Here is a 25,492-nt window from a genome sequence, read left to right on the forward strand (position 1 = left end):
GCCCGGGTCCCGCCTCCGGCCCGGTTGCGGCCGGCTCAGTGACCCCACTCCCCCCGCACTGGGCCGCCCGGGCCAGAGTGGGGGACCCCCGCCGCCCCGCCCCCTTCTCCCCCAATACCTTCCCCTCTCCCTCTCCCGCCCAGCCTGCGCGCGCGCGGAGCTGCCTCAGGTGAGTGAGGGGCGGGGTTTGGGCGAAGTGCGAGGGGCGGGGCCTCGGCCGCCGGGGGCGGGGCCTGAGGGGCTTGGGTGTGAAGGGAGGGGGACACGTGGGCGGGGGCGAGGCGGGAAGAGGGTCGCTGGGTGGGTTGCGGCCCAAGGGAGGAAGCTGGCATGGGGTGTTTGGCGCGAGACCACAGGATTGAGGGGGACGTAGCAGGGACCTAGGCGTCCTAAAAGGGCGGGAGATGGGTCACGGCAGAGGACCGAGGACAGGCGGGAGCTGGTGTGCGCGAGGCTCCTTCGTGGGGTACAGCTGGGGTAGAACAGAAGGACAGGGCGGAGAAAGGCGAATTAGACTGGGTACCTGGGCAAAGAAGCGAGAGGCGGCGCGGGGTGGGGTGGGGGGAAGGTGTCGGTCAAGAAGGTTAGAGAGAAAGACATAGGCCTAAGTGGGAAGACTGGGAGGCAGTGAGCAGAGTGGGAGAAACATGTGGTAGAGAAGAAACTTAGGGTGGAGCGAAAAGTGCTGTCTGGGGTACTATGTAGGGTGAGAAGTCCAGGGAACCTGAGAAGCAAGGTTGGGAAGGAAGAGATTCATTGCGTAGGAGCCCTAAGGAAGAAACACAGAGGAAGCCCTGGGGCAGACCACCAGAGGGTACAACAGACTTGGGAAGCAGGTCTAAACTAAAACAGCCTTCCCTGTATCTCCTCACACAGCCCCATCCCCAGTTACTGTTTTCGCCCTTGTAGTTGTAGATTCTCACTGTTTGATTTCTATCCTTTTTTTTTTTTTTTTTTAATTATGACTGGTCCTGTCTGGTGACAATGTTTAATGGGAACATGGACCTTTAGATATGAGATGTTTAGGAAATATGGTACCCCATTTCCCCCTCCAAGGTCATGAATTTACTGACTCTGCTTCTAGGAAGATTTGATGTATTACCAACCACACTGTGTCAAAGTTTGCACACCTTCTTTCACCTCAGTCCCTTCTCCTATAAGCAAAACTGTCTACTGTTGTGATTTATCCACCCCCACTTACATGTCTGATAGCTCCAGCTATACTCCAGTCTCCCCAGTCCGAGCCCTCAAAGCATCAGTGGTGAGCTTGGTATGGTTGTGACTTGCTCATAGGTCAGCTCTAGGCCTTCCGAAATCATGGCCAAGCAGCAGACTATTGAGGCCTGGCTGTTTCCCCTTAATGCTACTTGTTCACTTTGTCTGGGTGAAGGTACATGTCCATGTCCTTAGGAAGCAATAAAAGCAGGTGTCTGACTACCTAGAATATTTCCACTTAAGACCACTCAGATTCTGAGAACAAGACCAGATAAAAGGCCAAATCAGACACCCTTTGGGTGTAGCATCTCATTTGGTAGGGGTATGTGAAATGCCCAGCCGGGAATTCCTCATCTCCTCATGGGTCTGCCAGTAGGTCAGTGAATCTTGCTCTGTGGTGTGCGGGGGACTTCAGCCTTCCCCACTTACAGCCTAATTCAGAGAATCCAGACTGCTCCCTGGGTCATGAGAACCGTCAAAAGAGTGGCTCCTGAGATAAAAATAAAGTCTTTAAAGAAGAAAATAGCCTTACCATTGGGAAGCAGGAGAGGTCTCAGTGGAGCTTCTGGGGTGGGCCCCAGGATGGTGGGAGCTGCCCTCAATTTGGCAGCTTCAGAATTATATCTTGTCCTACTCAGTAGATGCTGATGTCTCAAGCACAAAACATAATGTTTTTGTTGCCCACTGAGTGCAGTTAGTTAGTTCAATTGTAGCTTCTGGGCAATCCCCTTACTCTCAGTAGGTTTGGAGGACTTGGCTCAGAAATAAGTCCTGACTTTTTTCCAGTGGAAAATGCAACTGAAAGTTTATTCCTTATTTCCTCTTAGTACATGCTTAGTACTTCCCAGCATGGGAGGAACATTATCCCACCTTTTATCCTACTTTCCCCACCCAACATCCACAAAGAAATTATTTCCTCCCAGACTGGCCATCTCTCTTCCCTCAACACACACACACACACACACACACACACACAAAATAGTCAAGGAAAAATAAAAAGTTATTGACATGTATACACTGATGTGTATAAAATTGATGACTGATTAAAAAAAAAAAAAGTTATTGTAGGGCAGGTATTTCTAGCCTCATTTCGCTCTGTAGGAACAAATAAGAGTGTGGAACCCTGTGGGTATAGACAATGCCACAGGCAGAGGGACTCCCTTTGTTGGTCTCTTGACCCTGCTGGAGAAAGCTCTGAATTCCAGGCTCTTTGATTTGCCTCCTTTTCTCAGAAGAGTTGGGGACTCTGTATTGGAAACAGAGACAGGTTCAAGGTCTTTCAGAGGAAAGCATCTAAGAAAGGGTAGTGCTGATATGAATGGCCTGGTCCCCCCCAAGGGTCATCGACCTTGCAGACTCTGCTGGAATACGTATGCTGGTCTAATCCTTGAGCCAAGGAGCCCTGTTCCTACATTAAAGAGATTTAGTGAGAGTCTAGGTTGGCTTTTTCCTCAGGCCCATAATCTCTGAAAACAGACATGGGAGGGAGAGGATTATTTCTCTTCCCATCCATAGACCTGTGTTTGTAGTTCAAGGACTTAAGTCACTAAGATGGAGACCCCAAAACTGTTCATTTCATCATCCAAGAAAGAAAGCAAGCAGAGGAGCCCCAGACCTTGCTATGGCAAGATTTGATTTTGTGCTGTAGTAGAAAGAAGCCCAGACTGGTAACCTGGGTTCTATTTGTCCTACTTCTATCGCTAACCAGATGGGTGACTCTGGGCTTAGTTTAACTCTTCTGTTAAAAACCAAGAGATTGGAGATCATCTCTCAACTCCATTCTAGCTCCAAGATTCCCCAGGTCCTGGAGCACCCCTGCCCCAGGCCCTCCAAATGAACAGAGGCTTACTAAATTGGATTGTCAGAGCAAGATTCGTTGTTAGCAGAGGAGCCTGAAAACATCTTCCTGGCCCAAACAACAGTGAGCTCTTTTGGTCACCATGCATTAGGGACTTCTGGCCAGGACTGCTACCAAAGGCAATTGTTTCTGTCTCTTCCACCTTTTTGCCACCCTACCCCAATCAGAATAGTTAATTGAGACTTCCATGTCATTTCAAACTTCACTTGAGATAGTAAACCCTGTTTTGGGCATCTTTGGCTTCAAAACTTATTACTATAAAACTCAAATTGAACTGCCCTGCTCTACTTTACCCACCCCTGCCAAAAGGTACAGCTGAACAGCAGTGACCTTGTGGAGCCTTTCTATAAACATAGGGCTTATATACTCAAGGGTATACCCAAAAGCCCCAGAAAGTATCATCTCATGTGCATCACACCTGGTGATTTAAACTGTTTAGTTTGGCCCTTTCCTTAGTTCTGAAATGAGACATGGGAGGGGTGAGATTGTTTCTCCTCCCACCCATAAACCTTAGCCTTCTCTCTCTTCCGCAGTCTACGTGGGGAGGCCAGGGAAGCACAAAGAACAAGAGAAAAGATGCATCCAACTGAGAGCTAAAAGGAGACAATGAGGTGATATTTTCCCACTGCCCAGGTGTTGTGTTTCCAGCTCTTACCCCTTCTTATTTTAGAGACTGGCCATTCCTAGGGTGACCTGAGAATTCATCCGCCCCACACTGCTCCCCAAGCACTTGGATAACGAAGCTGAGCTGTCCTCGTCTGTGTTATAAGTAAACAGGTCACTATCTACAGCCTGGTGAAAATGAGTCAGATCTTTCTGCTGTAAATACAGACACATAAGCTGAGAAAAGGTTGGTGGGTTTCCTTCAGAGGGCACTAGGTTGACCCTAAAGATCACTTCAGGGCTGCAAATCGCTCAATGTCTAGGTCTGGTTCCTGGAAAGCGGCGTGTAGTCAGGTTGCAGACAATACCTAATTCCACCTCTTCTCTCAACCCTTTACCCTTTCCCCCTCCCCAGTTATTCAAAGTCCTGATAGAGAGCAGAGCCAGCTTTGTGATTCCAACATGTTTTTTGCTGAGGTTTCATTCAGTTCAGGAAGGCACAGACAGGAGAGGATGATGCTTGGGTTTGGTCCACTTCTAGTACCTGCACTGCTCAATCCCAGGCAGGTGGGAAGATCTGTCTTGTTCATAATCACTGGGCAAATATCATATGATATTGCTTATGTGTGGAATCTAAAAAAAGCTACAAATGGACTTATCTACAAAACAGAAATAGAGTTACAGACGTAGAAAATAAACTTATCGTTACCGGGGGAGGGGGGTAAGGGAGGGGAGGGATAAATTGGAAGATTGGGATTGACACATACACACTACTATATATAAAATAGATGACTAATAAGGACCTACTGTATAGCACAGGGAACTCTACTCAATACTCTGTAATGGCCTATATGGGAAAAAAATCTAAAAAAGAGTGGATATATGTATATGTATAACTGATCCACTTTGCTGTACACCTGAAACTAACACAACACTGTAAATCAACTATACCCCAGTAAAAATTTTTTTTAAAAATCACTGGACTCCACCTCAGATCCCAGATCCTAAGAGAGACCAGAAAAAAAATCTCCCCTCCTCCCTATTGCAGCCAAAAGGATGGCATGGATCCTTGCCCCTCTCTCCACTTTCACAACAACATCCTCCTCACTACCTTTCTACCCACTAAGCCACATGGACTGTGTTTTAAATTCCAGTCTTGGAGTTTCACTGGATCAAACAGGATTCTTTGGAGGATTTGAAGAGCTTTAATTACTTGTGATGTCCATATTCTTTCAGACTTTCAGAGCCACTACACAGAGAAAACTTGACTTTCTGATATTTTTTTCACCAATAGTTAGAGCTGTGGGAACGTTTTTGTGGAGATGGGGAGATGAGGGTGGTAGCTGATGCCTAACCTTGGAAGTCAGACCTTGGATTGGTCTCACCTGCTGCTTCTCAGGAAGTGTGGTGGGAAATCTTCTGTCTGGAAGGGATACCCATTCCTGCCCATTTCTGTTTAAATGCGATATCATGTTGATGGAAGAAAGCCAGGGCCATGGAGGATTCTTATTATGGTGCCAGGTGCATTCAAAAGAACAGGGAAGAAAGTCTTTGTCTCAGGTTACAATGACCAACCTTTCCTCCCTCCTCATAAAAATACTTCCTTTTGAATTGGGAGGCTGGCTGTTTCTAGTTGCTTTGTATTCAGCTCACTGAACTGAATTTACAGTACATATGTGCCTACGTCCATCACTGAATGGTGTCTATGTTGATATAAAGCCAGTTTCCTTTTGAGATCTTTGAACCAAACCTGTCTTGTGTCACTAGCTTCTCCCTCTTTATGCCTCCTCCCGCTGTGGTGTGTCTCCAGTTGGCACTGCCTAATTTGACCCAGTTCCTCTAAGGAGACACTAAGATCTGCCTGGCAGGCCAGGCAGGGGAGAAGGTGCTTTGAGGGGCAGGGAGTGGGAAGGTGGAGAGGGATATGCTGCCTGAAGACTTGAGCAAACAGTGAAGTACATCTCCTGATGTGCTCCTGGCTCTCGGAATACCAGGATCGGGAAGAGCAGAATCTCAGTCCGGTCTCACTCCCAGGGCTACCAACTTGGCATTTAGACCAGTTGGAGACAGCTAAAGACTGATTTTTCCCAAGATGTGTCATGGAGCACCTGTTAAGAAAAATTAAGAAGCAAAAGAGCTCAGTTCCTCAGTTTCTAGGAACAAAGTCCAACTCAGAAAACAACTCCTTCAGACCCTTCTCGAAATTGTTTTGGGGCCATTTGGGCAGGTGTCCAAGAATGAGATGCACTTCCTGAGCCAGTACTCAGCATAGCTGAATGCTATGCTTCAACTATTCTGCCCACCTAGTGCTTGTCTAGCTCCCCGTTCATACACACACATGCGCGCGCGCACACACACACACACACACACAATCGCATTAGGATATTTCTCCCCATAGAGCCTGCTCAATTTGTTCTTACTTTTTTTTTTAAATAAATAAATAAATTTATTTATTTATTTTTGGCTGCGTTGGGTCTTCGTTGCTGCGCGCAGGCTTTCTCTAGTTGCAGTGACCGGGGGCTACTCTTCGTTGCGGTGCGTGGGCTTCTCATCGTGGTGGCTTCTCTTGTTGTGGAGCACAGGCTCTAGGCGCATAGGCTTCAGTAGTTGGGGCACACAGGCTCAGTAGTTGTGGCTCGCGGGTTCTAGAGCGCAGGCTCTGTAGTTGTGGTTCACGGGCTTAGTTGCTCCACGGCATGTGGGATCTTCCCATACCAGGGATCAAACCCGTGTCCCCTGCATTGGCAGGTGGATTCTTAACCACTGTGCCACCAGGGAAGTCCCTGCTCTTACTTTTTAAGTAACAGACCCCACTCCCACGGGGATCATACCAAAGGAAAAGATGTTAGAACCAGGGAAAAGCAAGAAGATCCATGAAGGCCTTGAGTACCCTGGCTTTTGAAAGGAAGCACACCTCAGAGAGGCAGGAGACTTGGGTTCTTTTCCTTGTTCCAGGCTCACTATGAGCCCTGAGACAAGTCACTTAGCTGCTCTGAACCTCAGTTTCTCCAAGCAGAAAATGGGGAAAAACCTACTCACTCTTGCTTCTCCTGCATTGGGGGGTGGGGGGGTGTGTGTGAGGGAAGTCACATGTGGCATCTTGAGCTCTGCAAAATCCCAAAGGGCAATTATGGAGCTAATGATTCGGAAATGAAAGGGACCCCATGAGTACCAGACCGCGTTCCCTCGTATTTCCATCTCTGACCACCGCAAATTCTACGGCTAGTTCCAGAGGGTATGAGTTCACTAACCACTGTGGACTTGGGCTCTTCTCATCATTGCTCCTAAGGGAACCTTCAAGGAACCGCTTCTTATTGTGGCTTGGTCTAGCAGTCTGGTCCCAAAGCTCAGTCCATCCCGGGGAGGATGTCAAGAAAACAGGAGTTGAAAATAGACTTGGAGAATTTTTTCTTCCACACCCAGGCGTCCTAGGTGAGACTAGAAATCTCTCTAATGAAATCTAGGGAGAGCTGCTTTGCAAAGTGAAGGAGAGCCCGTGTGTCAGGCTTTCTCATGAGACTTTTTAGAGTATGATGTCTCCCAGCACTAGACAAGAATGACTTGGAGTGTGGTGGGAGGGAGACGGGGTGATAGACACTTTTCCCCTGTGTGCCCTCCAGAGCCCCCATCCCCACCTCTATCAATATAGTATTACCAGCAAACCAGATTTCCATCCATCTGCCTCAGTGAGATCCTTCAAAGAGACCAAGAATCCGGGTGGCAGCTCAGGCTGTTCCCTCGCCCCACTCTAGCTCCCCAAAATCTGCCCCTGGGGTATTTATTTTTCATGAGATGACTGGTGAAAGCAATTTTGGATGTATGTAAATTTCCACCAAATAGAATTTTTTTTTTCTCCTCCCACAGGCTCCTGGGATAATTCATTGCAACAAATTATCACTTTTAATTATCCTCAGTTCTTGATTGTTTAATACTCTACTGCCAATTACTGTTTGCCTTCCCTCAAATAGACTAACCCGCATTTTAAATTCAGGTTCCCACCCCAACTCCCCTTTTAAAAAAATAAACATAGCAAAGTAATCGACAAGAAGTAAGGGGGGAAACACTTAAAGGTTTAATTTGACTGTTACACCTTCAGTAGAGGATTCCTCTCTGAACTTGAGGTGGGCTGCTCTCCTTTATCTTCTACTTTCCTGTCCCCCTCCCTCCTTCCACCCAAAAAAGTATCCCTTGAACGACCGCATCTAGCTTCTTCCTCCTATTACTACCCCATCCTTAACAAGGTTTAGAGCCTCTATGAGGTTGTTTCTTTGCCTCATGAGAGCTGAGCTGTAACCTGTCTCCTTTCCTACACCATCAGCTCCACTTACAGGGAGAGGGTCTACTCTCCAAACAACACAATCAGGGACCAGTGTAGAATAAGACAGTGTTTCCACCCGAGAGACTGGGGAAGCCTGCAGAAGTTGGGGGTTGGCGGAGACCCTGGGGTTTGTAAGTCAGGGTACATCGTCTTTCTCTCCGGGACAAAGTATGAGGTTTTGCTTCTTTAGGATAGGGTCAGAGCACACTTAAGTGATCCTTTAGGGTTCTTGCTAACTCCAGAATGTCAAAGAGAAACCTACTCCCTTTCCAGATCTGGCTTCTAATAGTAGTTGTTTTCTCTTCCAGCAGAATCTCTCTAAGATGGACATAGAAGACAGCAATGGCCGCTCCTATATGTCTGGTATGCCCTCTTGTGCATTCTGTTTGTAAGGGGCTGGGAGCAGATGCTCTCCTGTGGAGCAGAGTGGAGAGCCTTCAGCCTAGCACGGGACCTCTGAGTGCCCTGGTCACAGAGCTGTCACTCACTCTTGGTGGTGTGCATTTATTCTGGTCATTTTACATTCCCTAAAAAGTGATTCTCTTCCCAGACATCTTGGAGGATAGGAGTAGGAGAAGGAAATAGGAGGGGAATATGAGTGGAGACTATTAGAGAGAGGACTGATTTGAAACAAAGAGACAGAAGGAAGATAAGATTCCTTCTTCTGTGCTCTGAGGTCACCAGCTAAACACGACATCCTGTCCCAGCCAGGTAGAGCGCAGAGCCAGGTTTCAAACCTCAGAGGCCTGCAGGGGCCAGGTGGGTATGTAAAAGAGTGAATTGGCTTTGGATAACGAGCAGAAGAGAATGATGGGGACTGTCCTGGACTGGAGAGCACATGTCCTACCTCAAGGAGCAGCAGCTCTGCAGGGTCCAGCAGGCATCGCCATGTGGGAATGCGTATCCAGTATGGCCCAAACTTCTAGCTTTTCAAAAGAAATCAGAAATCAGGATTTTATATGAAATGTCTCCATTTAAAAATAATAACTCCATATTTTAAAAAATGTTGCATGGGGCAAGAAGCCAAATTTATCTATGGTCTGAATTCAGCCAGTGGGCCAAGAGCTTACACCTTTGAAGGAGAGGTAGAGAGCCCAATTCTCTCCCAATCCTTTCCGTGATCATAACGTCGTAGCTTTTTATACCTGCCAAATACTCTTATTGAGGCAGAAGAGATCACTGCTTGTAGTATGGGTGGCTTTTAGGGATATGAAAGTAATCAGGATCCTCTTAGAGTTTCACAAGATGAAAAGAAATGAGGAACTTCATCCGGCTCTCTCTGAGGGTGTAGGAAAGGGCCTAAGACAGAGTTTGTCTCTACGATGGAAGGAATCATTTTTTGGACCATTAGAATGTTAGGGCAGGAAATGATTGTAAGAGGTAAGGGAAGCCAGAATTGGGTTTTGAGGTGATGCGTATCCCCATCAGTAATCCAGGCACCATTGTAGAAATGACCTATAGTTTATTTTTTTACCTTAAAGTGGGACCAATGGAGGAATTATGGGCATGCGCTAAGGGAGATAGCAAGATGGGTCAGACACACATATGAGAGTCATTGACAACACCTGCATAATGTCAAGGTAAGAAGTTGACTCTGACCCCTTTCTCATTTAAGGAGGGAAGGCGTTGGAATGGGTACAGGCATTTGATACCTGTTACATGCTGGACAGAGTAACAGGGATCAAGTGGACTGATTTAGTTGAAAGAGACTTTATTGGAACTAAAGTCATGGCCTTTCTGAGGAACCAGCCAATCCTCCTACCTCCTGCTCAGTTAAGCCTATTCAGAAAACCACTATTGAGGAACACCTGTTCTCAGGACCCTGCGTTGGTGCTGGGGAACACTCAGATGGAGAAGTCCCTGCCCTAAGGCAGGCAAATGAGAAGCTAGGAAGCCGGCTGGGGAAATCCCATGGAGCTCTTTTCAGTCCTATCTCTGGAGAATGTTGAGTATTAGAGGAAAACTTCTGAGGGTGTTGGCTTCACTGTGCTATGAAACCAAGCTTTTCCCTGCTTTCAGCAGGGTGGCACTTCCTAGATAAGAAGAGTCCTCTGCATAGGATGGTTTTTGAATGAAAGTGGAGGCCAGAAACCCCTCATCTGTGTTCTGAGAATTCTAGATGTCAGCAGCTACTGCACCTTAGAGAGGCACAGGGGAAAATCAAGGCAGGGTTAACATGAGCACTGAAAAGCAGCCCCTGCAGGACTGGGCGTGGCTGAGACAGTTCACGGGAGGGCTGCCTGAGTGCCCGTCGCTGACGCTTCTCTCCCAGACTGATGTGGAAGCAGTGGGAAAGGCTGCAGTGTACACCCCTCCTAAAGTGCGCGGCGGCCCCCTCACGGTCATCACCGCTCTTCCGCCTCCACACCTGGGGGCCTTCACTTGCCTGGCCAGTTGATGAAGGGGGTATCTCTCCTGTTCTTCGAAGAGATTTTCCCACCGCACAGAACCTATTTCAGAAAATCCACCTTTTCTTCCCCTATCTCTTTCTAAAGGTGCAGATCATTCCCTCCTGGGGAAGAGAGGGAAGAAAGGAGGAATCCATTAATTTACCACACAGGTGCTCTCCCCACCCCCATTCCCTATCTTTCAAGGGAAACTGAGTTGCTCAAACGCAGCTCGTGCAATTAACTGACTGAGCAGTGCTTGTCCCAAGTTTTCTGGGACTGTGAAATGTTTAAGGGAACCTTGGCAGAAAGGGATCCAGGGGTAGACAGCCCAAAGTTTCACGGCCCCTCCCACCCCCAAATTCTTGGAATCAGAAAATCTAGTCTTCCAAAGTAGGTCAGCACGTCAGTGAGCAGCTCCTCTGGAAGGGAAGGGAGCAGAGGCCTTGTCTTGATAGAGGGCGGATTCAGCCAGGGCTGTCGGCTGCTGGGGCCCCAGGGGCACAGGAGGGGAGGGGAGGTGGGGAGACTATACCAGTACTTTGCCTGGAATCTGAAAGGGCTCAGGGCCACAGAGCAACACGAGCCTGAGATCAGACTGTGCAGGGCCCTCCGGCTGCTGGGAAGGGGGAGGCTGTCAGTCCCCAGATCTGGAGAGCGACCTCCCTCCTGGAGGAGGAAGGAAAGGAGGGATACGGAGAGCCTGAGTTCTGTGGGGGAGGGGCTCTCTGCCGATCTGAGAGCCTTGAAGCTGCCCGCTGTCCTGGGCCCCATGACCTCTGAGGCCTTGGCTTCCCCAGCTGGCAGAGGATTGGGCCTTCCCTGGGGGCCCCCCTTTCTCCCCCAACCCTGTGGGCCCATCCATCTCTCTCTCTCTTGCACACACTCTTGTCTCTCTCAGGCATTTGTTGTGCAGTTCCTCTTTGTCTGCTGGGCACGAGGGCAACGGCATCTGCCTCCCTCCCTGTGGACCCCCCCAACCCCAGCCCTTCACTGGCTTGAGGAAGGGATGCTGTAGCCTAGCCCCCGTCACCACATACACATTCTCTCCAGCCCCCTCCCCAGGCACATCCAAGCTGTGCTGCTCCTGCTTTCTCCCTCTCTCTCTCCCTCTCTCTCTCTCTCTCTCCCTCTCTCTCTCTCCCTCTCTCCCTCTCTCCCTCTCTCTCTCCCTCTCTCCCTCTCTCCCTCCCTCTCTCCCTCTCTCCCTCTCTCTCTCTCCCTCTCTCCCTCTCTCCCTCTCTCTCTCTCTCTCTCTCTCTCTCTCTCTCTCACACACACACACACACACACACACACAGACACACGCTCACACACACACCCTGGGCTGAGCTCTTGCTGGCTGCAGCCGTGGGCCCCTGCTCACCGTGCCGCTGCCGCTGCCTGCGAAATGACGGCGGTTCCCCTCACTTCCAGGAATCCACGCTTCCTGGAAGGTGAGTGGCTGGGCTCACCCCTGCCTGCCACCGAGACGCAGACATGCACACACCACCCGCACTCCCTCGCCGTTTCCAAGGCGGCGGCCGCGTTCGCACCCCAGGGTCTCACCGGCAAGGGAAGGATAATGTAAGTTCAGGCAGAAGGTGGCTAGTGGAGGGGGGAAGGGGGGTGCTGGGGCTAGGGAGCCAATTCAGTAACAACTCCCAAGCCTGGGGAGAGGGAGAGGATGGGGGCTGTGTGTGTAGCAGGGGAGGGGGCGTTCCTCCTTACACTTGCGGAGGATGGGAAATGGTGTTTGGTGTTGCTAAGCAAAGGCTGCGACTTGGACAGTGGGAGCTTGTGGTGACATCTTGATTAGGCCTTGGGGACAGATGTAGAGCTGCCTGGGGTGAAATGCCAATGCCGAGACAGGCTGGGGTGGGAATGGGCAATAGAAAGAATCGAGGTAAAGAGGAGCCCTGGCAGCAGATGCCTCAGCCTGGAACTGAGATCCGAGGGGCTTCAGCCTCCTCCCCACAATAGAGCTGGGGATGGGCGTCTTTCTTTGCTCCTGACCCCACTCTTCCCTGCTAGCAGTCTAGCATCCTGCCCCCTGGAACCCATGGTCAAGAAGAGGAAGGCGGTTAGGATGAGGTCCCTTGCAGAGGAGTGTGGAGGCTCTCGGACCTCACGGCTCTTCCCTAGGTGGCCACTCTTTGAAGGGATGGAGGAAGGGCAGCAGGAGCGGAGGGCTGGACCCCCTCAACGTGGGAAACACATTTAGCTGGTGGGACGCTGCTCTGGTTCCTTTCTCTCCCTCCTGCTTTTATGCCCTTTGCCCACCTCCTGGTTCCTCTGATGTGAACCTCATGATTTGGCTTTGCCCTCTGGGGGTTCAGCCAATCTGTGATGACTTTGACCAAGAAAATTTCTCTGAGACCTGAGAGCAGCCCTAATTCTTGGCTTTGACAGTCTGGGATTTCTTGGGAGTCCCAGGCATTTGAAATTCCCTCACTGGGGTTTCTGGGGCTGAGAGAGGAACTGCTGAACTTCCTAAATCTGTCTCCAGTTCTCTTCACCTTCCAGCTAAAACTCAAAATCCCTAGAGCCCCAAAAGACTTTCTGACCCCTGAAATGGATTTATTTTATGTATTAGCCCCATAAAAGTAGACTTGAGCCTGTTTTGCCTCTTACCTTTATCCTAGGGAAGGCAACGGCATCAAAGAGCCCGTTGAACTACTGGTGTGACTCTGGCGGTAACTGCTCTTCCTCCTGTTCCCAGGCCTTAAGAGGGAGAGCCACAAAGGGTGTTTTTCCCTTAGTGTCCCTAGATAGCCCTTTAAGGATATTTTCCCCATATATCAAGCCCCAGGCCCCAAGAGGCAGCCTCAGCCTGGTAGGCTGGGACCAGCAATGGATTTCCAGCAAGCTCACTCATCCTTTTAGGGTCAAGGACTCAGCGCCAGGGCCCAGAGCCCTGTTTTTCCCCCATTACTAACATCCAGTGATTTAGGACAAGTCAGCACTAACATTTGAAAAGGAATGAGAAGATAACCTTTCAGCCCTTCTAACCTTAGCAAACACTACTCTTAGTTGAAAGGACATATTTTAAAACTGGGTCTGAGTCTACAAGTCTCAACCCACAACTCTGAGATGCTCACCTCACGATATGTGTGTGGTCCTGATATGGGGCAACTTTTTTTAGACAACCATGGCTCATCTAAAGAACCCCAGCTGGGGAACCTCAGTTTCAAGCCATAAGGCTTCTTCGATAGGTAGTGAACAAATTTCCTCAGGCTTTGATGGGATAGAGTGGGGGAAATGGGACTTTTAGTAGAGGATATGAATGGGAAATGGTCCCAAAGTCCTGAGTGGTTGTTTTCTTCCCACTGACCAAAGCTGGAGAGGGATCCCTCAGGAGGGTGTGTTCCGGATTTCTTGCCTCAGGCCCAAGACTCCAACCATTTTATAATGGAATCTTTATTTTGTGAAAGTAAGTATGTGCATAGCTGGGAAATTGGGTAAAATACTAATAGGTGGACTTTAGGGATGAATTTTAGGGTTTGTCTCTCTCTCTCTCTCTGTCTGTCTTCCATATTTAGGCCTGTGTGCACACATCTATGCATGTTCATGTTAGCAGATAATGTTGAAGGCTATGACTATGTTTCTCCCAATAGGTATGTTCTCTTTATGTGTATCTGCATATGTGGTATGTGTCCGTGTCTGTGTGTGTTTATCTACATGTGTTTTATTTCACCTGTATATTTGTGCAGAGGATTGTGGGGAGGAGGGATTTTTTTTAAAGATATGATTCGTATCTTCAGGTGTGTTATCTGATTTTTAAAAACATATATGACACTCTTAAAAAGCATTTTTACAAAGCAATTTGTGACCAAGTTAAAATGAATATATTGAGAATAAACTGACTATTTCACTGTCAAGGGAACATCAAGTAGTAAATATGTGATTGGAATCATATCAGATAGAGGCTTTCTAGAGTAGCCACATTTTTGCTGATTTTAGAAAGTCGAATGGGCCCAGCTCTTCCCTACTGAAACAGTGACTCCCAGTTAGCTATACAGGTGATGGTTAAGGCATGGGTACTTACTGTTTGTGATCAGATTGGGGTTCCACCACTACTTGACCTTAGACAAGTAACATAGCCTTTTTTTGTGCTTCAGTTTCCTCATCTGTAAAATTAAGATAATATTGGCACCTACTTCACAGAGTTGTTGTGAAGATTAAATGAGATGATTCATTTAAAGTGCATAGAACAATTCCTGGCATGTAGTAAGTACTCAATTAATGTTAGCTGCTATTGTGAATTCCCTGGCGGTTCTGTGGTTAAGACTCCGCGCTTCCAATGCAGGGGGTGTGGGTTCGATCCCTGGTCAGGGAACCAAGATCCCACATGCCGTGCGGTGTGGCCATAAAATAAAAAAAAAAAATTTTTAATTAAAATGTTAGCTGCTATTATTATGATTACTATCATTATCATTAGATTCAGGGACAATTTCAGCTGCCCTTCCTGCAGATCCCGAACCTGGTGTCAGGGGCTCCGGAGAGGAACAGTAGGGAAGAACGTCTGTCCTGAACCACCTCCCTCCTGAGGCCCCCATTTTCCTCTCCACCCCGGCCCGCCCAGCCCCAGCCCTGCTTCCTGTGGACGTCAGGCAATGATGCTCTTCCCCTCAGGCCTAGATGAAGGTAGGGTGGGCAAGGCGCAGCCACTGAGCTCGTGGAAGTCAGCACCGGGCACCCAGGCTGGCGAGGGCACAAGGTGTGGTGCCAGGCATACAACACTGCCTTGTACATGGCTACGAGATAAACGTTTGTGAAACTTAACTGAACTTTGAAGAGATTAGGCAATGGACAGTAAATGGCTCGCGCTGCAGCTTCACCTCCCCTCTTGTTCTCTCCTCCAAGGTAGCGGGGACTCATCTCTGGAGAAGGAATTCCTCGGGGCCCCAGTGGGGCCCTCAGTGAGCAGCCCCAACAGCCAGCACTCTTCTCCCAGCCGCTCACTCAGTGGTAAGTGCAGCCTCCTGCCCTCCCTGGCGTTAGGTGCCCTCAGTTCGCCTTCCATGGCAGCCATTTCCCCATCGCTGCCCTCCTCTGGTTTCCGGCTCAGAGTCTCTAACAGGACTCAGGAGCTCAGTCTGGGGTTTCCCTGACTTCTGAGAGGAGAGTGAATGGTCACTGCCTAGTGACTAGGGTGGAATTAAAAGAGGCACGGGTGGGATTAAGGTAAAGGCTCCAAAGAGAAATTCTGGAGCTGGAGAAATGAGTAGATAGAAATGGTCGTGAGCTGGAGTTAGGAAATAGAGATGAGAAGGATCCCCCCATCACCACCCCCTAGTCTCCTGCCAGACAGGGTCCCCATGACTGCCCCTCCTCAGCTGGCCCTGGATCTGTGACATTCTCTAAATGGTTGGAATAGCCAGGAATGTAGGTCAGAGCTAGAGCCAAAGCTCTCTCCTCCATGGCTCCTCCCTCCTCCATCCCCCTCTCCAGATTTTTACGGAGGGGAGTAGAGGTGTTTGGTCCTATGGGGCAGGAGGATAGTGCGAGCCATTTCTGTCTTCCAGCTTTGCTCTTTCTTAAGCCCGCCGTCTTGGTCTTCCTAGGACCATTTTCCCGCCACTGTTACTTGCTGGCTTCCTGCCCAGGGCCAAGCCAGACATCTTTCCTAATGACAAGAGAGTGGAGAAAAAAGCTCCCCTTAGTCTCCTCCTCTCCCCAGTAACTGAAGACATCCCATGTACCCCAACTTTTTTTCTCTTGAAACCTATTTGCCTGGTGGTTGGAATAGGAGGAAAAGGTTGTTTCAGGTCCCAGCAGGACCCCATATCACCACCCAGGATACTTAGGGGATTAGCTTCTTTCTTTCATTTTTTAAAAAATTTATTTATTTATTTATTTTGGCTGCGTTAGGTCTTTGTTGCTGCACGCGGGCTTTCTCTAGTTGTGGTGAGCAGGGGCCACTCTTCACTGCGGTGCGCGGGCTTCTCACTGCGGTGGCTTCTCTTGTTGCGGAGCACGGGCTCTAGGCGCAAGGGCTTCAGTGGTTGTGGCTCACGGCCTCTAGAGCGCAGGCTCAGTAGTTGTGGCGTACGGGCTTAGTTGCTCCATGGCATGTGGGATCTTCCTGGACCAGGGCTCGAATCCGTGTCCCCTGCACTGGCAGGCGGATTCTTAACCACTGCACCACCAGGGAAGTCCCGAATTGGCTTATTTTATTTTATTTATTTATTTTTGGCTGTGTTGGGTCTTCATTGCTGCACGCGGGCTTTCTCTAGTTGCGGTGGGCGGGGGCTACTCTTTATTGCGATGCGGGGGCTTCTCATAGTGGTGGCTTCTCTTGTTGCAGAGCATTGGCTCTAGGCACGCAGGCTCAGTAGTTGTGGCTCACAGGCTTAGTCGCTCTGCGGCACGTGGGATCTTCCCGGACCAGGGCTCAAATCCGTGTCCCCTGCATTGGCAGGCGGATTCTTAACCGCTGCGCCACCAGGGAAGTCCCGGATTGGCTTCTTTTAAAGCCTCAATGTCTCAGGGCTTGGAGACAGCCTTTCCGACTTTAGGAGGGCCTTTCTGGCCCACAAGCAGGTTCCGCCCTTTGCCTGTCTGTATCCTAAACACCCTTCCACCCTCCAGCCAACTCCATCAAGGTGGAGATGTACAGCGATGAGGAGTCGAGCAGATTGCTCGGGCCGGATGAGCGGCTCCTGGAAAAGGACGACAGTGTGATCGTGGAAGACTCGTTGTCGGAGCCCCTGGGCTACTGTGATGGAAGCGGGCCAGAGCCTCACTCCCCCGGTGGCATCCGGCTGCCCAATGGCAAGCTCAAATGTGACGTCTGTGGCATGGTCTGCATCGGACCCAACGTGCTCATGGTGCACAAGCGTAGCCACACGGGTGAGTACAGCAGGTGCCCCGAGGCAGAGGCCGTGCTGCGAGGCTATGCCGCAGTGGGGTAGCCTCAGGAAGGGAAGGGTCTCTCCCAGCACCATTTCTAGCTGATGAAAAAAAGTCTGGGGATGAAATTCGGACTCCCTCAACACCTGTACTTCCTGGCACTTTCCTCAGCTGTTGTTACGAAGGAGAGCTGGTATTTGTCTCAGGAGGTGACGGAGGGGAAGGTGTGGTAGCCTCAAGAAGGGTCCTATAGTCCAACGGGTATTGTTTGGGCCCTTCTGTCTCATGATTCTTTTTTTTTTTTTTTTTTGGCCGTGCTGTGAGGCATGTGGGATCTTAGTTCCCCAACCAGGGATCGAACCTTTGCTCCCTGCAGTGGAAGCGCTGAGTCTTAACAACTGGACCGCCGGGGATGTCCCTGTCTCATGATTTTTTTTTTTTTTAAAAAAAAGGAACACAGAAGCCTCTTCCCAGCTTTCTTGGGCTTTGGGCTTCGGACTTCTGGGGCAGAGTGGGCCCTGCGGGGCTCAGTTCTTAACAACAGTCTTTGGCCCAGAGTTCCAGGTCTGGCGCCCTTCCCCCTGCCACACACCTCTAGTCTACATCTCAGGGTGAGACTGTTCCCAAGGGGTCCTTATAAAGCAGGATTTGTGTGTGTGGCACAGCCCTGCCTCTCAGAAATGTGTTCTGAGCACCTTCCTTCCCCCGGGTGGGGTGAAGCAGAGCGTGAGCGACTAGGTTTAACCTTCACAGTTCCTCACGCCTGGTCGTCTGGGCTCTGTCTTCCACTCGCAGGAGAAAGGCCCTTCCACTGCAACCAGTGCGGTGCCTCCTTCACCCAGAAGGGCAACCTGCTGCGCCACATCAAGCTGCACTCTGGGGAGAAGCCCTTCAAGTGTCCCTTCTGCAGCTACGCGTGCCGCCGGCGTGACGCGCTCACAGGCCATCTCCGCACACACTCGGGTAGGTGGCCTGTCCGGGACGCCCAGCAAATAGAGCTCAGCCACTTCTCCTGCACTGGGGGAGTTACAGTGTCTGCCACTGAGGAGGGCAGAGCACTCACAGAGCAGGGCAGCAGGCCCCATGGGGGACTTGGGGCTCTTTGATGGGGTATTTTACATCTGCCATCCTCTGTAATAGGGAGCAAGAAGGAGCCTGGGTGATGTTGTTGGCTCTCGACAGTCACCCTCCCTGACTTGGTTTTTATTTATTTATTTATTTATTTATGTATTTATTTGGCTGCACCAGGTCTTAGCTGCAGCACTCGGGATCTTCATTGCCGCATGCAGGATCTTTAGTTGCGGCATGCAGACTCTTAGTTGCAGCATGCGGGATCTAGTTCCCTGACCAGGGATTGAACCCAGGCCCCCTGCGTTGGGAGCGCGGAGTCTTAACCACTGGACCACCAGGGAAGTCCCCCGACTTGGGTTTTAAAGTTCACGCTGATGCCAGAACCCTCTGGGCCCCGTCACCCCCCACTGCTGAGCACCAGGGAAACCCCTCCTTCTACTCCCGTGTGCCCCAGGCCCCACACCTGTCACCATCTGCATCTCCCCACTCTGTCTGGTCGCCCCTTGACTTCCTGCTGGTTTCTGAAAATTTCCATGGGCCTCCCAAACTGGAAGAAAGGAAGCCTAGGAAAAGAGTATCCCATTTCTGTTTCCCATCCCAAGAGGTTGTCACCTTCCCAGAGGCAACAGCAAATCCAGAGGGTGCCTGGAGGTCAGTGTTTGGAACAGTGCCAGGGAACTGGACTAACCAGGTTTCCTAGCCCCAGCCAAGGCGGGTTGAGTCGACGTCTTTCTGAATCAGCTGGACAGATAGCACTTTTGAAGCATTTTGCTGAGTTTTAAGCTTTTGGCTTGGACTTGGGAAGAGGCCAGGAGCTGAGCTGGCAGGAAGGAGGGAGCTCAAGATTGGGAAAAGGAAGGAAGAAGGGCAGAGGGGAAAGAATTAGTAGGGTCTGTCCTTGGAAACCTTCCTTGCTGTTTTTCTCTTTCCTTAAACTCTCCTAGGCCAGGATTAAAAGGGACAGAGCAATCACCTCACCACCCTCTACTTCTCCCAGCCACCTACCTTGTTCTAGATTCTCTCACTTTGGAGCTGGGACCTCTTTATCGCTATGTATGTGGAGAACCAGGGAGAAAGAACATTATTGATTCATGCTTTATAATCTACAGAGCATTTCACGTGTGTCTCCTCGCTCATGTGATCCTCATAACGATTCCAAGGTAGATGTTATTATCACAGAGCTCTTGTGCAGCCTCGCTGGAATCCCGTTAACGGCAGGTGCCAGGGAGTTGTGCTCCTTTTCTGAGGAGAAGGGGTGGCTCCCCCTGCTGGTTTGGGACAAGGATGGCTTGGCCCCCTAGAATTCCTACCAAAACAGCAGGGCCAGCTGGGTGGATATTGGATGCTGCTCTGTAGGAGATTATTAGGGACAGAAGCGGACACATAAACTGTTGGATCCCATCTCTGTGAGATGTTTTCTATCACAGCCCACACTATAGGAAAAAAGGAGTTCCTCCCCTAGATGTTAGATCATTTCCCCAAGAGTCTTGGATGGATGAGGACCACGGCATTCATCTCATCCCCCAAACACTCGGATTTACAGTGCCAGAGCAAAATGGCAGTAGATTGATTGAGACTAGGCCCAGTTTAGGCGTTGGGGGATGGGTAGTAATTACCAGCCTCCTGGAGATACCTTCTCCTGAGTCCCTGCTCAATAGTAGCAAGATACTTTCACAAATATCATCTCTCAAGTTTTTAAAGGAAGTGTTGATCTCAGTTTTTCCAACCTTTTTTTCTTCAGTGGAAACAAAATCTTTATAACCTGTTCTTTATTTTTTAAAACAAGACCCCCAAAGTTGGTGTTCTCTTCCTTTTATTCTTCGCCTTTACTTTCCTCTTGTTCTTTTCTTTTTTTCTCTTCTCAGAATTTCTCTATCAGTGATGGTTTTTCTAGGGCTCTCTTGGTATCTCAGTGTAGAGAGAAAGAAAAATGAGTAGTAAAACCAGGCCAGGGATGGAGGTAAGAGTACAAGTAAAGGTCAGTGAAAACTGCCCCTCCCCACATTGGCAGATCTAAGGGCTCTTGTTTCTCTCACTCCAGCCCACCAATTTCCTCCAAACTGAAACAGATAGTTCGTAAGCAAAAAATCCCCTTGTCTGATAAACAGCACTTATACCCGCCTGCCACATGGAAAGGTTAAACCACAGTCTGGGCCCCAGACTCTGAGATCCTGGGGTGGGGCCAGCCTGCCTGCCAGGGATGACCCCCTACAAAGTCCCTGGGTCCTCCCTTCCTTTGAACAACAATTTGGCCATCTTGAGGCCCACCAACAGTCCAAAGCTATGTGCCCTGGGTCCCCTCTCTCCTCCCATAGCTGCCCGTTGTCCCTCTTCTCCAAGGTTTGGTCGCCTGTCCGTGCTTGCAGCTGAAGTTGGGGAAAGGAAGACAAGCAGAAGAACTCGACTGAGCAACGTCCCTTCCTCCTCACGCCCGTGCACATTTGCTCCTGGGCGATTTTGCAGAGCCAGGGCACAGGGAGAAGTAACTCCAATGCTTTCTCTTCTCTCTCCTACACAGTCTCCTCTCCCACGGTGGGCAAGCCCTACAAGTGTAACTACTGCGGCCGGAGCTACAAACAGCAGAGCACCCTGGAGGAGCACAAGGAGCGGTGCCACAACTACCTACAGAGTCTCAGCACTGAAGCCCAAGCTCTGGCTGGCCAGTCAGGTGAGCCTGCAGGTAGGACCATCGGGGAGTTGAGAACAAGGCCGGAGGGAGTGCAGGACAAGGGCAATCCCAGCACCTACCCCCACAAAGGGATGGGGTCTATGGAACAGGGACAGTTACCCCAGTAAATGTGCCGAGCACCCCAGTTGGTGCAGAGCCCTGTGGTGGGTACTGCAGGGAGATCCAGAGGTAGGGGAGGATTTGATCTATGTCCTCAGTCTAATGGGAGAGAGAGAGTACAAGGAAGTATACAATCAAGGGCCACATGTATTTAATTGTCCCCAAATTATCAGAAATGTGCTGTGGTGAGGCCAGGAGCTGAGCTGGCAGGAAGCCAGACTGCTATCCCTACTCAGCTGCTCCTACCTGTTCCCACCTCCCTCCCACTAGGTGATGAGATACGGGACCTGGAGATGGTGCCAGACTCCATGCTGCACTCATCCTCTGAGAGGCCAACTTTCATCGATCGTCTGGCCAACAGCCTCACCAAACGCAAGCGTTCCACTCCCCAGAAGTTTGTAGGTAAGAGTCCAGTTGGAGAGGAGACATCAGCTTTAAGCCACAGCTCATCTAAATCTGAGCACTGGTAGCCATTAGACCAACTGGGTCTGGAGATTCGCTTGGGGGAAAGAAAGCGGTCTGGTGGTCTTTGGTGCTCAGAATCTATCCCCAGAACAGGAGGGGAGTGGAGAGGGAGAGCGTCCCTCGTGATGGTGGAAGAGGGGTCAGAGTTGAGGGTTCTCCAGGTGGTTGGTTGTAAGAGGAGGGGGTCAGGGGCTCAGGCTCTTCCAATTTTTGAAAATAGTAAGGACTTCAGTCTACAGGGGCTGAGTGAAGGACCCTTAGAGTCAGAGAGAAGAGGTGTGTATGGGGTCCCCCGACCTGGCCCTGGTCGTTAGCTCTCTAAGGACCTGGAGCTTTATAGAGAGCAACGAAAGAAGTATTCAAGACCAGTGGGCTGGGACTGAGTCCTTCCCTAAGATTATAGCCCAGAGTCAGGGAGAAGCCCCACACAGGACCTGACCTTGAGGGAAGTAAATGAGGGGTGGTGAATAATGTTACAGCCATCCCCAGGGGAAAGAAAATGAAGAAGTAATTCTGGGGGAGCTTAGGAATTATCCAAAGCCAGCCCTGCTGAGACCCTCCTCTCCACAGGCGAAAAGCAGATGCGCTTCAGCCTCTCGGACCTCCCCTATGATGTGAACTCGGGTGGCTATGAGAAGGATGTGGAGTTGGTGGCACACCACGGCCTGGAGCCTGGCTTTGGAGGTTCTCTGGCCTTTGTGGGGGCAGAACATCTGCGTCCCCTCCGCCTTCCACCTACCAACTGCATCTCAGAACTCACGCCCGTCATCAGCTCTGTCTACACTCAGATGCAGCCCCTCCCTGGTCGACTGGAGCTTCCAGGGTCCCGAGAAGCAGGTGAGGGACCCGAGGATCTAGCTGATGGAGGTCCCCTCCTCTACCGGGCCCGAGGCCCCCTGACTGACCCCGGGGCGTCCCCCAGCAATGGCTGCCAGGACTCCACAGATACAGAGAGCAACCACGAAGATCGGGTTGGGGCGGTGGTTTCCCTCCCTCAGGGTCCCCCACCCCAGCCTCCTCCCACCATTGTGGTGGGCCGGCCCAGTCCTGCCTACGCCAAAGAGGACCCCAAGCCACAGGAGGGGTTACTGCGGGGCACCCCAGGCCCCTCCAAGGAAGTGCTTCGGGTGGTGGGCGAGAGCGGTGAGCCGGTGAAGGCCTTCAAGTGTGAGCACTGCCGCATCCTCTTCCTGGACCATGTCATGTTCACTATCCACATGGGCTGCCATGGCTTCAGAGACCCTTTCGAGTGCAACATCTGTGGCTACCACAGCCAGGACCGGTACGAGTTCTCTTCCCACATCGTCCGGGGGGAGCACAAGGTGGGCTAGCGACCTAGTGTCCCCCCTCGGTCCACCACTCCACTGCCCTACCTACAGGAGTCTAGCCCTGTCCCCATCACGTCCCAAGGAGTTGGGTTGTGTAGCCCCGCTACTGGCTACCTGACTTCACACTTGACGCTGACCCCTCCTCACCTGTGCTCCTCCTCTCCCCTGACTGATCTAAGCATTGTGATGAAACAGGTCTTTTGCTTATGTTTCTCCTTTTTCTCTTCTCCTCTCATCCCACCATACTCACTGACTTATTTATTAATATAATTTGTTGAGTTTTCTTTTTCTTTTTTTTTTTAACTTATATCAGTCACTTACCACACCCCACTTCCTGCCCACAGTCCCCTTCTGCTTTAGGCCTAATTTTTCTCTTTGATCCAGCTTTCTCCAACGGCCCCAGGGGTAGGAAGCTCCTCTTAGTGCTAAGAGACCTTGAGCTTCTTGATTTAAGTCCTCATCTTTTACATTATCTGATTCTTCAGTTTTGATGCTGATAGCTCCCTCTGGACCTACCTTAGCTCTGTGGCATTATATCTCCTCTCTGGGACCCTTCAACCTGGTACTCCATACCTCTTGTGCCCTCTCACTTTAGGCAGCTTGCACTACTCCTGATCGAATGAAGAAATCCCTCATTTGGAAGGAGAGGCCGAAGAAATTCTCCCCAGGCACCATGGGACTGAGGGTCCTCTTGACATCCCCCTAGTGATACGAGTTCCCCAAAGCCCACATTCAGGATCTGCCTCTAGGATGTGATATCTCTCTCTTCTCTCCTCGAACTGCCCGTCTACTCCATGGTGGTTTTTCTCTCCTTGGAGTGCCCCAATTTTATATTCTCAGGGGCCAAGGCTAGGTCAGCAGTCCTCTGTCTCTGACACGTTTGGAGCCACAGGTGCCTAAATGGGAACCAGGGAAGGGAATGGGTCAAAATTCTTCTCTTTCTCTCCCACCTCTCAAGCTTCTTCACTCTAGTGACCTTCCTGGGCTCTCAGGGTCTCCTGTGGTCCCTGTCCTATGAGAAACTGGTGAGTTGCTGCCTGATAACAAGGGGGTACCCTCAGCCCCCCGCGTCACGCTGCCTTCTTCTTCTCCCCCTAGCAGGATTCACCCTCTCATTCCCGGGCTCCTGGGCCCTGTTCTTAGGATCAGTGGCAGGGAGAAAAGGCTGTCTCTTTTCTCTCTCCTAATTTTCAGTATAACCAAAAATTATCCCAGGATGAGCAAGGGCATGTGCCCCTCTCCCCATTCCACTCTTGTCCCAGCAAGAATGGGATGGGCATAACGGAACTGGGGGGTCATCCTTTACTGCCCCCTCTACACTCAGCTCCCAGATGTAGGGCAGGAGGGGGCACTCTCCTGGCTACTGCAGAGACCCCTGGCTATTTGGGTAACCTAGTTAGTGAGAAGGGGGCAGGAGGAGATACAGCTCCACTGCAACTGGAGATCTCTTTCTACAAGAGTTCCCTGCCCAAGGCCACAGCCATCCCATTCTCTGCTTCCTTGAGATTCAAACCAAAGCCTGTTTTTCTATATTTAAAGATAAAAAAAGTAAAAACCAAACACAACACCTCACAAGTTGTAACACTTGGTCCTTCTCTCTCTCTCCCCCCCCCCTTTTCTCTTCCCTTCCATCTTTCTTTCCACATGTCCTTTCCTTATTGGCTCTTTTGCCTCCTACTTTTCTCACTCCCTATCAGGGATAATTTAGGGGGATGGTAAAAGGTTGGCTAAGAAACAGACCCTGGGATTGGGGCTCTTAAGGGCTCTAAGAGAGTCTACCTTACCCTATTATGGGAAGGGAGACCCTAAAAAACTTCTCTTCTTCCTCCTTTTCTCCCCCACTATGTGGTCTCCCCAAGAGAACCAGATTGTCAAGGAGGGGCACTGTGGGTTGACTGTTCCTCCTTGACAATTTAGCAATAAACAGATGCTGCCAAGGGCAGAGGATCGGGGAGTCATCTGGGAGGAGAGTGGTCTCTGGAGAAGGGGAGAGTCTTCTTGAGAACACCCCAGGGAACTGGCTCCTTGTTTCAGAATGGCAGCAGAGCTGACATTAATATCTGGGGTTCCCCTCAACTGTTCTGGTTATTGAGCCCCATCCTGTTAGACCTGCCCTCACCATCTCTTCTGCTGCTGTGTATTTGGTGATACCTCATAAGGACTAGTCCCTTCTGGGGTATCAGAGCCTTAGGGTGCCCTGTCCCCTCCCCCAGTCAGTTTTGGCACCTGTAACCTCCTGGAACATGAAAGACTATGCTCTGAGGCCATACTCTGAGCCCATGAGAGCAGAGACTGGAAGGGCAAGACCAGGTGCTAAGGAGGGGAGAGAAGGGCACTCTGTCTCTCTCCAGACCATCACTGCACTTTAACCAGGGTCTTAGGTACAAAATCCTACTTTCTAGAGCCTTCCAGCTCTGGAACCTCAAACATCCTCATGTTCTTTCCCAGCAGCCTTTTGCATAAAAAAAAAAGTAAAGAAAAAGAAAAAAAATACATTGAAACCCACATGGAGAAAAGAGGTGTTTTCCTTTTATATTGATATTTAAAATCAACACCACACAAAAAAATTTCTAAATAGACACTTTGCCAGACCTTTGTTTTTTCGTGTCAGTGTCCAAGCTGCAC

General features: G+C 50.3%; 1 protein-coding gene across 5 annotated transcripts; it reads left to right on the forward strand.

Moving 5' to 3' along the window:
* On the forward strand, positions 1-25,350 carry IKZF4 (IKAROS family zinc finger 4). 5 transcript variants are annotated; one of them, XM_036865263.1, is made up of 9 exons: positions 1-169; positions 3,607-3,684; positions 8,306-8,357; positions 15,227-15,331; positions 16,955-17,215; positions 18,011-18,178; positions 20,805-20,966; positions 21,345-21,476; positions 22,110-25,350. In XM_036865263.1, the coding sequence occupies exons 3-9, from the start codon at positions 8,318-8,320 to the stop codon at positions 22,868-22,870; spliced, it is 1,629 nt and encodes a 542-aa protein (XP_036721158.1). In that variant the 5' UTR covers positions 1-169; positions 3,607-3,684; positions 8,306-8,317; the 3' UTR covers positions 22,871-25,350. The 5 variants fall into 5 exon arrangements, with proteins under 5 accessions (XP_036721158.1, XP_036721160.1, XP_036721159.1 ...); XM_036865265.1 differs by having other exon boundaries at positions 20,805-20,954; XM_036865267.1 differs by lacking the exon at positions 1-169 and adding an exon at positions 9,476-9,574 and having other exon boundaries at positions 3,672-3,684.
* The last annotated feature ends 142 nt before the right edge of the window (positions 25,351-25,492 follow it).

The sequence above is a fragment of the Balaenoptera musculus genome, chromosome 10 (genome assembly GCF_009873245.2).
Source record: "Balaenoptera musculus isolate JJ_BM4_2016_0621 chromosome 10, mBalMus1.pri.v3, whole genome shotgun sequence".
Classification (NCBI taxonomy): domain Eukaryota; kingdom Metazoa; phylum Chordata; class Mammalia; order Artiodactyla; family Balaenopteridae; genus Balaenoptera; species Balaenoptera musculus.